The 16,814-nt window shown below is 41.7% G+C and overlaps 1 protein-coding gene across 1 annotated transcript; it reads left to right on the top strand.

Annotated features, from left to right (window-relative positions):
* Positions 1–2,760: 2,760 nt before the first annotated feature.
* On the top strand, positions 2,761–16,226 carry LOC134455753 (thioredoxin domain-containing protein 6-like). The gene is made up of 15 exons (XM_063207030.1): positions 2,761–2,887; positions 3,077–3,134; positions 3,249–3,352; positions 3,711–3,782; positions 3,855–3,974; positions 4,108–4,171; positions 4,275–4,372; positions 5,961–6,053; positions 6,208–6,347; positions 7,050–7,240; positions 8,521–8,665; positions 9,288–9,395; positions 14,028–14,179; positions 15,148–15,292; positions 15,887–16,226. Exons 1-15 carry the CDS (start codon positions 2,855–2,857, stop codon positions 16,104–16,106), a joined length of 1,743 nt encoding a protein of 580 aa, XP_063063100.1. The 5' UTR covers positions 2,761–2,854; the 3' UTR covers positions 16,107–16,226.
* The last annotated feature ends 588 nt before the right edge of the window (positions 16,227–16,814 follow it).

The raw sequence follows: 16,814 nt of genomic DNA, 5'->3' as shown, positions 1-16,814 counted from the left end.
TTATGTGTGTCTAGGAGATGCAGTGATGCTACTACTACTGCTGCTGCTGCACTACTACTGGGGAACATGCCTCCTCTCCTCCGCCTCCTCCAAGACAGCACTTTCACTAACTGGACTGACTGACTGACTGGTGAGCAGAGGGATCCAGCCACGAGGGGCAGAACTAGATATACAGACATACAGACACACGCACACCAGGGCCGCGGACTGCTGTGACCGAGCCCAGGACAATCGGAAAGGGCCCCTTTCTCAATACTTACAATTTAATAGGGACCCAATTCTGGGCCCCCTCTCACCCTGGGGCCGGGACAACTGACCTGTTTGTCCCTTCCTGTCTGCAGGCCTGCACACACACACACACCCCTCTTCCTGTATCACACACACACACACACACACACACACACACACACACACACACACACACACACACACACACACACACACACACACACACAGAGCTCACCTCTACCCCCTCGACCCCCGTTCATTTCCCCCTGTTACTGCTTTTGCCCATAATGACCCCAGGCTGGCTAAAAGGACAAGGCAGCGCTGCACTCTTCATGATGCATTCGGCATTCCACTTTGAAGGATGTCATGCGACAGTAAAAGAAAATTGAAAGGAAGAGGGGACAAACATATGACCTACTGCTTTCTCATCTCTTTTCACAATTATTCTATTGTATTTGATTTGGTTTTAAGGTCTTGTGTGTCTTTAGTAATGTGGAGAGTATGACAGGAAGTGAGTGAGACGGAGAAAGAGATTGGGGTAGTGTTGAGAAATGACAGACTCGAACCCGGGTCCCCATGGGCATGGGCATATAAGCCCATATGTGGAGGCCTACTGATCAAAATTAATGAATTTTTGCACAAACAATGATTTCATGGAACATAAACAATATATTGGTTTGTATGCTAATCAAGATAAATCTGTGTGACAACAAATGGCACATTGGCTATACCAACAGTATGTTTATTTCAATCAGGAAATATGAGGGAATGTGATATTGTCCCTATAAAAATAGACAAGAAATTAACAAACTGGCGGCACTAGCTTTTGCCCTTTGGTGCCCCTTTAAGTCCTCAGACTTTCAGACGATGCAAATAAAGTGAAGTATACAATCCAGTGTTTGGCCGGATATTTGAACATATGCATCATGCATGTTAAAGCACATTCAAGTAAACAGTCCGGATAGCCAGGAAGCCCTGTGGCGTGTAGGAGTATGCAGTCCATCTAGCCTTGGCCTAAATGCATACAGTAGGCCTACTGTTAAGAGCCCCTTTTGTTGGACAGGTCTCTTTCTATTGGCCAGGCCTCCATTCAACATGCAGGCAATATGCATTCTTTCATTGAATGTTTTCAGGTTTTGTGACACCGTAACCTCAAGTGTCTCTATGAAGTCAAGACCCCTTGCATGGGATGTTGTTAGTGCAAGCTTCATTAGCAAGAGCAATCAGAGGGACAAAGGGTTCAAAGTTGCATCGGGTGGGGGGCCTTTTAGATTACTTTGTCCTGGGCCCGTTCAAAGCTGTCAATGACCCTGTATCATTACTTTGCCTATGTTGTATACATGTTCTCAATTCAACTTCTCTATCCTTTCTGCCAGGGAAGGGAGCCATGATGTGGCAGTGGCAGGCACACACAGTCTAGCAAGCAGAGCAGAGTTGATCACCCACTGTAGGCCTAGCCTATGTGAATGTCCTCTGCGGCAGGTCGAAGCAGATTAAGGACACGGCGAAAATAATCCTTGAAATATGGCTGGAGGATTGGCCTGCCCTGGATATCCCATGTGAATCAAAACCTCGGAGCCAATCAGATACCGATCCCTCCGTAATGGCAGTGTGAGGCCAGCTTCACGGCACGCACTATGGCCTGCTGCAGCCATTGGACTCTGCATTACCTCACTTGTTTAACCCAGGTGGAATATGTGGGGGCAGGGAGTTTAGAGTTGACTAGACTTTCGAATGTTGACAGTGATTTGATCAAGGAACTTGGATTGAACTAGCCTAGCAATTAGCATCCTGCTTCATACTCTAATTGCAATAGCCAGGTGAGAATTGTACTATTGACTACTAGTACACCAACCACATCATAACCACCATCATCACCATCACCACCATCATCATCATCATCCACAACAACAACATCTGCAACGACAATACAAACATCAGCATATACTAATCCTTACATAGGCCTATCTGTGCATGTTTAAAAAACCCTCCTGCACATGTGTTTTATTAGGCCTATAGCTGCCAAATATTGGACAATCAGTAACCTGTTTAACCCAGATTTTGGGTCAGCATTTGAATGGTGACTGGTTTAAGCTTAGTGGAGGGACTAGAACTGAATTAGATGCACCTCATAATCATCATCATCATCAACAACATAAACAACAAACAACAACGTCTAGGCTATAAATATTTTTCAAGCCACATTTCCAACCACCACCACCACCACCACCACCAGAAATATATCTTTCATTGAAGTAAGATCAAGGCAGCTAGCCTAAACCATTCTGATAAAAATGTTTATACAATTGGATAAAACAAGTCCCCTTTGGCACTGTTAATATTTGCAAATAATAATAATAATAATAGGCCTAAATATATATACCGGTATATATATTTATGCCTAGTCCTAGGGCCTTTTTATTTTTTTTATTTTAACATTTGGTCGTTTACAGCTAATCTCATTCTTCTTCCTCCATTGTAGCAAAATGTATCATAGAATTCTGTAGCAAGAGATTCCATTCAGAACTCAGAACTGGTTGTCAGTTAACTTGTAGCACCATTGCTAATATTTGCTACTGTTAGCCAGCCAGTTGCCAACAAATTGTTTCAATTACTTCTTTTGACAATGTCATCTAGAAAGAAGGACGTTAATTTCCAAGTAAGCACAAACCTTTATATTAACTTGTTCAGTCAGTGTGCATTTATTTTTGGAAACGTTGGATTCCACTTTGACCCATTACAAGCTAGCATCCGGTTTGTTTATGCTATGTGGGTTAAACTGTTGCTATAATGGTTGGCAAAATTAGTTTGACAGTAAATTATATTATGAAGTTGTTATTCTTCCTAGATCGAAATAGCAAATGAAGAACAGTGGTTCGAAACCGTATCTGCCCCCGGACTTTTGGGTAGGCTTTAATACTACAGGATTTAATCACATTATTCGTATTTGTAGTAGTAGCTTCGCTGTGCAAAGTGGACTATATCGAAATAACATGCATATCCCAAAAATAATTTGGCAGTTGTGGACGTTTACCAGCAGTGGTGTGGTCTTTGCAAGGCAGTGCTAAACCTCTTCAAAAAACTACGGACAGAATGTGGAGAGGAATACATTCGATTTGGAGTGGTGAGTGTGACTGTGCGCAGCATAAAACCTGTGAGTGTGTGTGTGTGTGTGTGTTACTGTGTTTGTGTGTGTGGAGCCCATTCTCGTGAAAATCAACTAGCTTGTTTTTCTCGCAAAGACTTCACGTATGTTGGAGCGCGCCTGTGTGTGTGTGTATGTCATACGACCCTAAACCTAAACCTAACCCTAACCCTAAACCTAACCCTAACCCTAAATTGCTTGTTTGAAATGTTTTGATTACCATGTGACGGTACCGAAAGGGCGTCAAACTAGTGGGTCCCGTGTGTGTGTGTGTGTGTGTGTGTGTAATGTATTTTTTGTTTTGGTACAGCAAAGGGGTTACTTTTTTCTTCCTCAGGTTGAAGCAAGTTCTGTAGCTGATCTGAAAATGTTTAAAGGGAAATGTCAACCAGCTTTTTTGTTTTATTTGGTAAGTACACAATGATTTTGACAACCTTGTTGTGTTGTATTATTTCTGTTTCTAATATAGTTTCTATTTTAGGATAGCAAATTAATTGCAGTTGTGAAGGGGGTGAATGGACCACGTTTGCAAAGAGCAATTATTGAATATGTGGAAGAGCAAAAGAAGAGACAGGAATTGGGCTCCAAATACAAATCCAAAGTGAGTGAAATTTTCAGTTTCACTGAGTAGGCAATCAAAAAATAATGGCAGTGAACAGATTATTTGATTTGATTGATTTGATAGCAGATTTATTTATTATTATTTTATAATATTTTTATTCATTTTGTGGAAGGTGGAAGAAATACGTCTGGAAGACTTTGAGGAGCCAAATAAACCAGATTGTGAGAACCCTGATGGTATGTACTCTCTGGTGGTAGCACACAGAACAATATTCTCATCCCAACACTGTATGTAATGATGACTGATTGTTGTACCGCACGTCATGTGTATGTTGTGTAGGAGATTGCTCTTCTGAAGAACCCATGGGCTCTTACCATGTGATCATTGTGAAACCAGATGCTGTGGCTGAGGGACAAGTGGAGGACATCAAAACAAAGGTATAATTTTGCTGCTGTTGTTACTCAAGGCTAATGGGAAATCCCATGCCGCCTTGTGTGGTTGTTGTGTGTGTAACATACCATGTTCAATGGCAGGTATAAGGCAAGGAAGAACGGTCCAAACACGTATATCACAAGAACCACATATTTTTGGTGAAATTCTCCAAGGATATTTCCAACTCTGTTGCATAATTTTTATTGTCGACTAATTGTTCAATTTAATTCAATGTTTTTTTTACTTACTTTACTAATGCTTTATTACTTTATTGAAACCTAACATTGCCCAGCACGTATGAATTGGACGTTGTGTCTTGGAGTTAATAAGTTAATATCATGATTTAAAGCTCATTGTGAGCTGTAAGATTTTTTTCACTTCCCTGCACTAGAGGCTGGGAAGGTTTGTCAGAGGTTGGAGCAAGTATTTTTGACTTATTGACTAATCGTAACTAGATCTATCGATTAGTCGACTATGAAAATAATCGTTAGTTGCAGCCCTAGAACCCAAACATAGAAAGGGGAAGGGAACAGAAGACTATTATTAGACAAATGAAGGCTTGTAGTTCGTTTACTGATCCACCATTTAAATACCACATGCGAAACCACCTCTCCATCAAGCTTTAGCTGGTATTTTTAAACAGTTAAGCTCAACCAGAGAGACTGGATAAGATACTCCTCGAATCTCTGGCTCAACCTCTCCTTCGAGAAAATGAATGGATGATTCCCAGACTATTTCTCAGTTGTGATAAAATATGGCAATAGCCAGACTAACAGACAGCATGATCAATCAGCAAGTGGGCGAAGGATGAGGGAGGGGGTGAATGATGGTATTACACAAGAGCAGATTACACATTATGACCAATCGTAAGTGATTAGGTAAAATCTTATCCAGTCTCACACCTCAGTTGACACCATTTGACCAGGCAGCAATTTTGACACTCAGGGGGCATACCGGTACCTGTCATGTGCATGGTGGCGTGGCCGCCTAGACGCAGACCTCTCCATGACACTGACTGCCAGTGAAGTGAAGTTATGCTCCAACGAGCCGTCACTTTTGACGTCAAGGGCATGTATTTTGTGTCAAAATTGGCCATCAAATGGCGTCAGAAATTGATTGTTCGGGATGAGACTGAATAGCAACATCTGATCTAAATTTGAAAGAGTTAACCCCTTTCTCTGGTAATTGATTCTTTTTTTTCCTTTTTCGAATTTATTTGATAGAACATTGTGAGAGGTGGACAGGGGAGAGGGACAGGGTGGATTGGGAGAGAGACGGGGAGGGGTCGGCAGAGGACCAGGGCCGGGAATCGAACCCGGGTCACCTGCATGGTAGGCGAGTGCCCTAACGGTTGGCCATGGCAGGGCTGGTAATTGATTCTTAAGCAGGCAGTTCTCAGGCAGTATGAAATGGGAAGACCAGGCTAATTCAAGGCTACATCAGCAAGACTCAAAACGGGAGACTTTTCAACTTAACGTTACGTTATACGTTACATTGTAACTTTGTGCAATGTCTCTATTACTGCTTCATATGCATGCTTACCTTATTAAAATCAAGATCCCTTTGCAATTTGAACTTTGTGTTGGCCCGCAGACTGTGAGTGCTGGATACCATGTAGTTGCAGAGCAAGAGCGGCTTCTAAATGAAAATGAGATTCGTGATTTTTATCAGGAGAAGGCTGATGACGTAAGAACACACATTTCTCTACTTATTCAACTTAATATACTGCATAGATGCGCAAGTCTTGTGCCAGGGAAAAGGATAAGGGCAATTGTCCAACATGACAATCCACAATAAGGTTTTATTTCCATTATTAATAAATAAACTCACTCCTTTCCAGCCTGCGTTTATGGAGTTAATGTGTAGTGGGCCTGTTAATGCACTCATACTGACGAAAAGAGAAACGGGTGAGGAAAGCCTACCTGCCCTCACGGAGATGATTGACCCCGGTCATGTTGACCTGATCAAGCCCAAAGCCAGGTGAGACAAAGCACATTGCTTCATATATATGTATGCTATATATACTGTATGCTATATACAGTATGTGCTGATGGCATACCTTTTTGCAAAGTTCATACATTTGATTTTTCCTGATTAACCCATTTTGTCCTGAGCCCTTTTTGGGAAAGGGTGCCCTCTGCCTATTAAATCCTTAATATCTCAGCCTCCGAAGCACATACAAACATGAAATAGGTTACATTTAAAATCTAGAACCTTCATTTTGCACTAGTATAGTGTACATTCAGCTCTAACATGCCCACATCTTTAAGAAAACAGCTAAAATCTCAAGAACTTGAATGCAGCGTATATGTCGCTCCAGGACACAATGGGTTAAACTGGAGTTCCTAATGTCCAGCTTCAGTAAAACCCTTCTTTGCACTTTGGACTTTTTTTATATTTTCTTGTACCCAAAAACGAGGGTCTGGAACTGATGCTTAACTTGTAATGGAATGAATTTCCTGTTTTGATACAGAGAGACCAACAACAAATGTAAAGGTGCACTGTGTACTATTTTGAATAGTTAATTTCCAGAATTCATGCTGCCCATTCACTGATGTTACCTGTTTCGTGAATACTTTCCACCACCAAATTCTAAGTATTCATTATGACTGGGAAAATACTGATATATACCTCTGTTCTGAAGGTGTGATTGACTGACTCCCACTCCCATTTTGGATGCAGGTCAAAAGACGGTCAGGAGGTGATTCTGGAGGTGTGTAGCGACAGCAGGGAGGTGGCCAGCAGACAACTGGGTTTCTTCTTCCCCTCCTTCAAGTTCTTCGACTTCAGCAAAGGAATCATGGGAAAGACACAGCCCGGGCTCCCCAGAACCTTCGCTCTCATTCGACCCGGTCTCGTCAAGGAGACAAGAGGTGACGTTGAATTCACATATTTTTTCAATTGACCAGGGGCCTCATTACAGTAACTTCCCAACTGTAGTTAGGGCTGAAATATTGGACAAAATCCCAAGTACTTAATTGTTGAAACAATTCCTAACCTTTTTGCAGTATCCTAAGATAACCCATACCAGGCTAATATAGGTTTTCAAGGTTGGGAGGTGTTTGTAATTAAGCTAATTAAGCTATGTAATTAAGCTGTAATTAAGAGATTGTTAAATGTTCATAGTTTTAATTGCATAAGATTAGGATTTTGTTGATACTGCAAGCATATTATATACTTTGTGTGTTTAGCTCTACCTGTTATGTAAATGTAACAAAATGTAATGGTGTCGGAGTAGAGGTAAGGATGATTCACAGATGTACAAACTCACACCAATACAGTGGCAAGTAGCTTAGTCTGACGAAGGGCTGTGGTGGCCCAAAACATCACTTAAATCAGGTTTGGGAACCTTTTTCAATCAAGGGGCCACTTAAAATTCCTCCAAGGGCCATACATGTCCTCCAAGGGCTATTTTATGAACACAAACCAGGATTTCCCCCTGCACTTTAAGCCTATATTGAAGGCAGCCACCTCTAAAATCAGACCCGCCTTCTCCAAATCCCCTGAATATAACTTAATTGTATTGCAAATGTAATTTCTAAGATTAATTTACAAAATATATCATATTTCATGTTAGGCTGCATTAAAAGTATATTGGGGGCCGGATAATGGCCTCAGGGGCAAGACATAGGTTCCCCACCCCTGACTTGAATGAATATGTTGACGGGAGCTTGTCTGTGTGTGGATTATATTAGTTTCTATATGATCCTATGTTTTGACTTGGCACTTGGGTCTTTCAGATGACTTTGGTCCTGGCCATGATGACTCCTCTGTAGGATAATGTGCTATACAAATGCTATTGATAAAGCTATTTACTGAAAACAAAGAAAGTTGTCATCTGAGCCTTAACTTAGAATCGCTTGTTGCTTGGTGCGACTGCTCACCAAAAATAGTGATACTAGGACAGTCAAAAAAAGATGAGGCGCACACAAGGCTTGCAGGTTCAAAAAGTGTATTGTGGCCGACAAATTAACAAAAGAAGAAGTCAACAGAAAATATCTGGAGCTACAAACGTTTCGGACCCAGTCCATTATCAATGTCTCCAGTAGGAAGCGCATGGCACGCTGTTTACTAACATATTAACATGATGGATGTGCGCGTGATAGTTGACTGTGTGAAACAAATGGGTGTTTGGTCACATTCCTTGTACCAGAGGAGATCTTGCAGGCGATCCATGATGCTGGCTTCCAGATAGCCATGCAGAAAGAGATGACGCTGACTGAGGAGCAGGCCCGGGAGTTCTACAAGCAGCACGAGGGCCAAGACTACTTCGACAGCTTCATAAGTCACATGACCAGGTAGGACAAGCCGGGGGCCACTGACACTTTTGACCGGGTCCAAGACAAAATCATCTGAAAGTGCCCAATCTCTAGCCTGATTATCATCGACGTTCAAATCTCTTCGAGACTTGGTCTGACCAAGAGCATAACAATTAACATTTCCCAAACAGCATGATTGACCCACCTGCCTTGGTTTGCTTTTGGTTGTTTGCTTCCCGGTTGAACTTCGGCTTTTTTCGCACACCTCAGCTGGCAGGTGCGTCGGAGATGGCACCATGGGTCACTCAGCAATAGTTTAAAGAAACTCCCGCACACTGACCATTTCGCTGTTCTTTCTTTAATAAACGACGTTTCGGTACTAGACCTTCATCAGGCAATGAAGGTCTAGTACCGAAACGTCATTTATTAAAGAAAGAACAGCGAAATGGTCAGTGTGCGGGAGTTTCTTTAAACTATTGGTTGTTTGTTTCCCGACAAAGTGGGAGGAGTTCACGTATATTCGGGAACTCAGAAAGTACTCGCATTGCTCTTGACCTGACTGGTAGCAACGCTGAAGATGTTGCGTCACTAGGATGGCACAGCCTGGCTACCCAATCTCAATACACACAATATAATGGGGTTCCAATTCTGTGTCCTGCAGTGGGCCAGTCCTTGCTCTGGCACTAACAAGAGAAGATGCGGTGCAACACTGGAGGAATTTGCTGGGACCTAAAATCTTGGCGGAAGCCAAAGAAACCTGCCCTGAAAGGTAAAGTACAGCAAAGACAGTTGCTTGTTGTGTGAGTCTTGTTTTATAGGAACAGGCCACTCTGTTTCCATACTGAGTAATGTTCTTATCTGATCTGAGACGAGTTCTTGCACACCTCTCTGGTGTTTGTGTGCATGCAATCAATTTGTCTACCCTGTTAGCATTAAGCTCGCTCAGCATGGCATGGAGTACCGAATACGCCTTGAGTGAGAAGTGACGCTCCTTCACTCGCCTGCCATGCGGCTGACCCGGGTTCGATTCCGGGCCCGGGTCCTTTGCCAACCCCTCCCCATCTCTCTCCCACTCATTTCATGTCCTGCTCTTCACTGTCCTGTCCTAATAAAGTTGAACCCTCCCCCCCCAAAAATAAATAAATAAATAAACGAATACACTTGCACAACTAGTTACACAATCAAAGTGTAAGTGGGTCAAAGACGTGCAAAATGAAATTGTCATTCAGTGTAACGGATGCCTTCTGCTGACTATAACTGTAAAAAGACTCTTTTTATTTTATTTTTCCTCCAGTGAATTCATGAAAGCCTCTGCTGTCATCCATTCACTTGAAACAATTTAAAAATCATGTTTTTTTACCGTTACAGTCAGCAGAAGGTATCCGTTACACTGAATGATAATGCCATTTTGCTCGTCTTTGACCCAAGTACACATGAATGCATCTCAGATCAAAGAAGAACATAGGTCAGTATGGAAGCACAGTGGACTGTTCCTTTAAATGTTGTTTTTGCTTATTCAATCTTCAATCTATTCAATCTTATTCCAGTTCTACCAACCAAGCAAAGCCTCTTCAGGACACGTAGGCCTATACATTACCCCAAGAAGGCAAACATGGAATTACTCAGTGCTGTCCCAAAAAAACTCACTCAAAATACCACAGTGGAAATGCCTCCAATGCTCAATGTTAAATTAGCTTTACAGAATGCCAGGTCTCTAAGGAACAAGCCTTTTATTGTCAATGAGTTTATCTGTACCCACAACCTTGATTTTTTATTTTTAACTGAAACATGGCTGGAAAAATCCACTAGTTCTATCACACTTATAGAAGCAACCCCGCCTCACTTTCATTTCATTAGTACAGAAAGGCAGAATAAACAGGGAGGGGGGATAGCAATTATTTTCAAGGCACTGTTTCAATGTCAAAAGACAGCACTAGGTGAATTTTCATCTTTTGAATACTTAGCTGCAGTTCTAAAATGTTCTTCCGACATACTGTTATTAACTATCTACAGACCTCCAAGACTTTCTGCACCACTCTTCTTAGAGGAATTTGGTGAGCTGTTGTCGAATGTTTGTGTGGACTATGATAGCCTTTTTATAACAGGCGACTTCAATTTCCACGTAAACGACTTAGAGAATGTCTATGCTAAGGAATTTTTAAGTCTTATTGACATTTTTAGCCTTACACAGCATGTAACAGGACCAACACACAACCAAGGTCACACTCTAGACCTAATAATAACAAAAGGCCTCAATGCTTGTGCTAGTGTCAAAGTGGCTTTTCACTGGATTTTCTGACCATTACTGCATTTTTTCTGATGTTTCTATGTACCCTCATGTTCAAAGGGAATCTGTTACAGTCAAAAAACGTATAATCAACTGTGAGACAGCCTCACTCTTTCAGCAAGCACTTTCAGAGATCCAAAGTCAAACTTCAGAGAATGCAGATGATCTCATGGTTAATTTTAATGCAAGGATGACCCATATTATGGATGTTATTGCCCCCGAAAAAATCAAAACAGTGGGACATCAAAAAGCAGCTTGGAGAATGAATCCCACAGTTATATTGCTAAAGCAAGAATGCAGGAGGGCTGAAAGACAGTGGCGTAAATCCAAACTTGAAGTCCACTACCAAATCTATAAACACACACTCTCGAAATACAACCAAGAAATTTCTTATGCTAGACAATCTTTTTTGTCTGACATAATTAACAGAAATATTAATAATGCAGGCATCCTGTTTGGCACTGTGGAAAAGCTAGCAAGGCCCCCAAATCAAATGCCCTCTGAGTTCCTCTCAGTCAGCAAATGCAATGAGTTTGCATCCTTTTTCAAAGGTAAGATTGAAAAAATACGTACAAACATACTCACACACATGTGCAACCGACCCAAGATTCGGACCAACTTGTTACGGTGAAGTTAAATCCTAACCTCATGAGAAATTTTAATTTAGTTGATGTGGACATTCTTAATAGAACGGTACAAAGTCTTAGCTCCTCTACATCTGACTTAGATATTCTACCAACAGCCTTCTTCAAATCCATCTTACACCTAATATCACCAGACGTACTTCAGATCATCAACACCTCACTACAAACAGGCATATTCCCAGGCTGTCCTGAAAGAAGCAGTTGTGAAACCCTTACTGAAAAAGAACAACCTGGATGCACTGGTACTAAACAACTATAGGCCCATATCCAATCTACCATTTATGGGTAAAATAATAGAGAAAATTGTTTTTAACCAATTAACTGCCTTTTTAATGTCTAATAGCTATTTTGATAAGTTTCAATCTGGTTTCCGTGCCTACCACAGCACTGAAACAGCTCTTATCAAAGTTATGAATGACATAAGATTGAACTCTGATGCTGGCAAATCATCCGTCTTGGTACTTCTTGATTTAAGTGCTGCTTTCGATACAGTTAATCAGTCTATACTACTACATAGACTGGAACACTGGGTTGGTTTTACGGGCATAGTGATCGACTGGTTAAAATCGTACTTACAACAAAGAAGTTTTTTGTCGCCATTGGAAGACATACTTCATCACCAATGTCTCTGGATTGTGGGGTCCCCCAGGGCTCCATTCTGGGACCACTACTGTTCAATCTGTATATGTTGCCACTGGGACACATTATCGAGAATAACTCCATAAATTACCATAGCTATGCGGATGATACCCAGCTCTACTTATCTATGTCCCCCAATGACTACACCCCCCTTGAATCACTCTATCATTGCATGGACCAAATTAACAAATGGATGTCTCACAATTTCCTCCAGCTGAACACAGAAAAAAAACTGAAGTAATTATATTTGGGAAAAGAGAGGAGAGACAAAAGATTGCTACTATCCTTGAAACGAAGGGACTGAAACCAAGGGAAACAGTTAAAAATCTTGGGGTCCTCATTGACAGTGACCTAAATTTCAACAGTCACATGAAAGCTATTACTAAGTCTGCATTCTATCACATAAAAAACGTCTCTAAATTTTAGGGGCCTGATGTCTAAACATGATCTGGAGAAGCTAATACATGCCTTCATTTCTAGTAAAGTCGATTACTGTAACAGTCTTTTTTACTGGCCTCCCAAATAAGACCATTAAACAGCTTCAACTGGTACAAAATGCAGCTGCAAGGGTTCTTACAAAGACAAGGAAGTTTGACCACATTACTCCAATTTTAAGATCGCTGCATTGGCTCCCAGTAAGCTACAGAATTGATTTTAAGGCAATGCTACTTGTATTTAAATCATTAAATGGAATGGGACCCACATATCTACTGGATATGTTTCAGCTGTATGCACCGACCAGGTCACTAAGGTCAACGGAGAAGAATTTGCTGGTGATTCCAAAAGTCAAAAAAAATGTGGAGAGGCAGCCTTTAGCTTCTATGCTTCAAAGCTTTGGAACCAGCTTCCAGATGACGTAAAAAATGCACCCACTATTGATAGCTTTAAATCTAGACTCAAGACAAAGCTGTTCTCAGATGCTTTCTTAAATTATTGAATGAAAAGACGGTAAAATAAGAGAAGTAAATTAGTAAAATAAGAATTGTTTTTCAAGGTTTTATGTTTATTTATGTTTTATTTTATTATTATTTTTACCTTATGTTTTATCTTAATGTTTTAAATGTTTTTTTTGACTCTAATTCATTTCCCTGCTTTCCTTTCATTTACATTTGTTAACTTTGTGAAGCACATTGAGTTGCACCTGTGTATGAAATGCGCTATATAAATAAACTTGCCTTGCCTTGCCTTTGCTGCAAGTCATAGTCAAATAAAAATGTACAGCACAAATACACTCATTCACACCTCACAAATCAGAACTTAAAACCCCATCCAAGACCACATACTGTATGTACCTAAGATGTGAAGACAAAGTGTTGTTCCTTTTTTGGAGGGCATATGGGGCATTTTCGCCCTAATTATGATAGTGCAGTGAAGAGTGTTACGACCCCCTGTGCTCCCCCTTCAGGCCCTTCCCTGCCACTGCACGGGTAGGGATGGATATGTGTGGCTCTCCTGCAGGTCTCCTCTGTCAGTGCACAGGTGGGGTGGGGCCTGATTAGTATAACTGAGTGCACCTGGTCTCTGGTGGTGGGTATTTATGAAGCTAACTTCAGTTCTTTTGTTAGGCACTTTTGGGTAGGGACTAGAGGCTCTTGATTGGCTTTTGGTTAAATTTGGTTTATTTAGGTTTTGGATAGGCACATAGGGTTTTCTTACAGGTTTCTTTGAATCTCTCTCTCTTGCTTTTGCTCTGTCTTTCTCTCACTCTCCTGCTCTTTCTTTTGCTCTCTCTGTTCTCTTATTTTTAGGAACTGAGTGACTGATTACTCGGCAGGGCCAAGATGGAAACATCTTACAGTGTGTGTCTGTCTTTTCACGCGTGTTTGTGCAGTTTGCGGGCCCAGTTTGCAGTTGACGACGTGCCCATCAACCAGCTGCATGGCAGCTCGACCGTGGAGGAGGCGGAGAGCGAGCTGAGGCAGTTCTTCCCCGTAGAGCACACCCTCGCCGTCATCAAGGCCGATGCCTTACAGGAGCACAGGGGTATTAGCCTAATCCAGAGATTCTCAAAGTGTGGTCCGGGGACCACTGGTGGTCCGCGACAGAGCTCAGGTGGTCCGCGGGGGGATTTCTACTTTTCTAAGACAAGCTAGCAGTTGGCTGTATTTGTAACATTATTACAAAGCTAAACATAGCTGAAGTGTTATTTTTACCACAATAAGACATGATTGTAATGTGAATAAAAAGTAAGTGATCTGAATGAGAATCAGCAGTGTCAAATTAGCACACGTCAACTATGAATTAAGTTGACAGGTGGTCCCTGAACATTTTTGGAGGGACAAAAAGGTCTGAAAAAGTTCAAGAAACACTGGCCTAATCCTTTGCACTAGTTTCGTTGGTATGATGCACGAAGCGCGAAGGATCTGCGTGAGAGCCAGACTAGGTCTGGAATGGCTGAATTGAGAAACGTTTACTGGAGGGAGGGGTGTACTCTGTTGAAATTTCAAATGTGCATCTTATTTTGCCCAATCACTAACATTTGGTCGTGACATTGAAAAAAGTACCTTGTTGTCAGTCACGGAATGTACAGGTAATAGTTATTACACAGGGCAATCAACACACACACATAAACCACACACACAGACACAAAACGCACATGATCATACACTTCTACACACATGTACACACACACGCACACATGCACACACACACACACACACACACACACACACACACACACACACACACACACACACACACACACACACAGAAAAAGCACACCATGAATGTAATGTAACCATCTAAATGGGTGATGAAAGCATACTCCAGTCTGAAACTTTTAGTTAATGGTGTGTGTGTGTGTGTGTGTGTGTGTGTGTGTGTGTGTGTGTGTGTGTGTGTGTGTGTGTGTGTGTGTGTGTGTGTGTGTGTGTGTGTGTGTGTGTGTGTGTGTGTGTGTGCTTGCATGTGTGTGTGTGTGATTGTGTGCGCACGTGTGTGTAACTTTACAGACAGCATCATCAGCCGTATAGAGGCAGCAGGCTTTACCATCTCGCAGGTGAAGGAGGCCCAGCTGACCCGGGAGATGGCTGAGAACTTCTACATAGATCACCACGACAAGAGCTTCTTCAACCCACTGGTGGACTACATGACACAGTGCGTGGTGTCTGCTCATCTTCAAATCCTGAAAATTATTCTGTTTTTCTCAATCAAGTTCTTGCAATACACAGTAAATTCTGCAGTGTTCATTTAACACTTAGAGAGTTGATTTGACATCATTTGGACTTAAATGAACTCTCTAAGTGTTGAATTAACACCGCAACATTTACTGTGTACTATATATTAGACTATTAGGATGACCAATGATGATCAACGGACTTGGTTTTCAGGCGGTGCTAACCAAAGATTCTAGAATGCTACTTGGCTCTAGAATCTCTGGCTCTAACTGTTATGCGTGCATTCTTTTGAAACTCGGTTGTTGGAAATCCAGACCTCCGCCTTGGGAAAGTGCAAAAGAACGGGTACTCAACCCGGGGTTGCGAAACACAAACTCTGAGACCTTCGGTGGACTCCGAGTTCGTTTAACATTAATGTTTTCAGACATTTGTATTGTCCCCAGCTGTTGCAATAGAATGCATTTACAACAGTTGTCGGGAGAACAACCTCAGGTCTACTGACAGTCGAGTTTCAAAAGAATGAGTCCTTACTGTCCAACTGTTCATGGCACATGCTCTGGTGTTTTGTGTGCAGAGGTCCGTCTGTGATGATGGTTCTGAGTAAAGAGAACGCCATCGCTGAGTGGAGGGAGATGATGGGGCCAGTTGACCCAGAGCAGGCTAAAGAGGTCAGCCCTAACTCCCTGAGAGCCTGCTTTGCCAAAAGCATCCTGGAGAACGCAGTGCACGGCTCCTCTAACACTCAGCACGCCATGGACTCCATCCACTTCATCTTTGGGGACGTCTGCTTGTAGAGACCTGCCGTGCTGGTTACAGTGGGGAGGCAGAAATAGGTCCATCAGCAAACACTCTCCATCTGATGTCATTTCCCACAAATAACCCAGTTTGGCCATTAAAGTGATGCAGAACGTTGACTGTGCACATTTTGTTTATTAAGAGTTTGGATTCGGACAGTTGGTGGCATTTTTGATCGCAATACTAACTGAGGAGGATGCAATATGTACTTTAAAATCCCTTCCTTATTGAAAAAAAGGTTGTGGAAACAATTTAGGTTGTTGAAACAATTGAGGTTGTTTAAAGGAATTCGAGACGATTCGTCTAATGAATTGTTGAGAGGGGACCATTCGAACAAAACGTTGGACCATTCGTAGAAGGCATGGGGCGTTTCGTGCAGTACCTGAGGATTTTTCGTAGAAGACCTAAGGACGTTACGTTCAACCCATGCAGACCTTTCGTGTAACTGGGCAGATGTTTAGTTTAGTCTGCCTATTTTATTAGCCTATTATTTTTTATATTTTATCAAACTTGTGTGCCTACCACCACAATGCAATGAAAACAAAAATGAACCATGTAGAAAGTGCGTGCGTCTCTATTTTTTTTAAATTAATTATTAATTTTAGTTCAGGCTGCTTTTTTATCATTAGGCCTATTTTATAGCCTATTTTATATATACTATATTGTAACGGACTGCCTCTGCCTCCTCCGGAGTGAGATAACAGCGT

This window comes from Engraulis encrasicolus, chromosome 9, assembly GCF_034702125.1.
Source record: "Engraulis encrasicolus isolate BLACKSEA-1 chromosome 9, IST_EnEncr_1.0, whole genome shotgun sequence".
NCBI lineage: Eukaryota > Metazoa > Chordata > Actinopteri > Clupeiformes > Engraulidae > Engraulis > Engraulis encrasicolus.
Note: the sequence above shows the minus strand (reverse complement) of the source record. Positions and strands in the feature narration are given on the sequence as shown.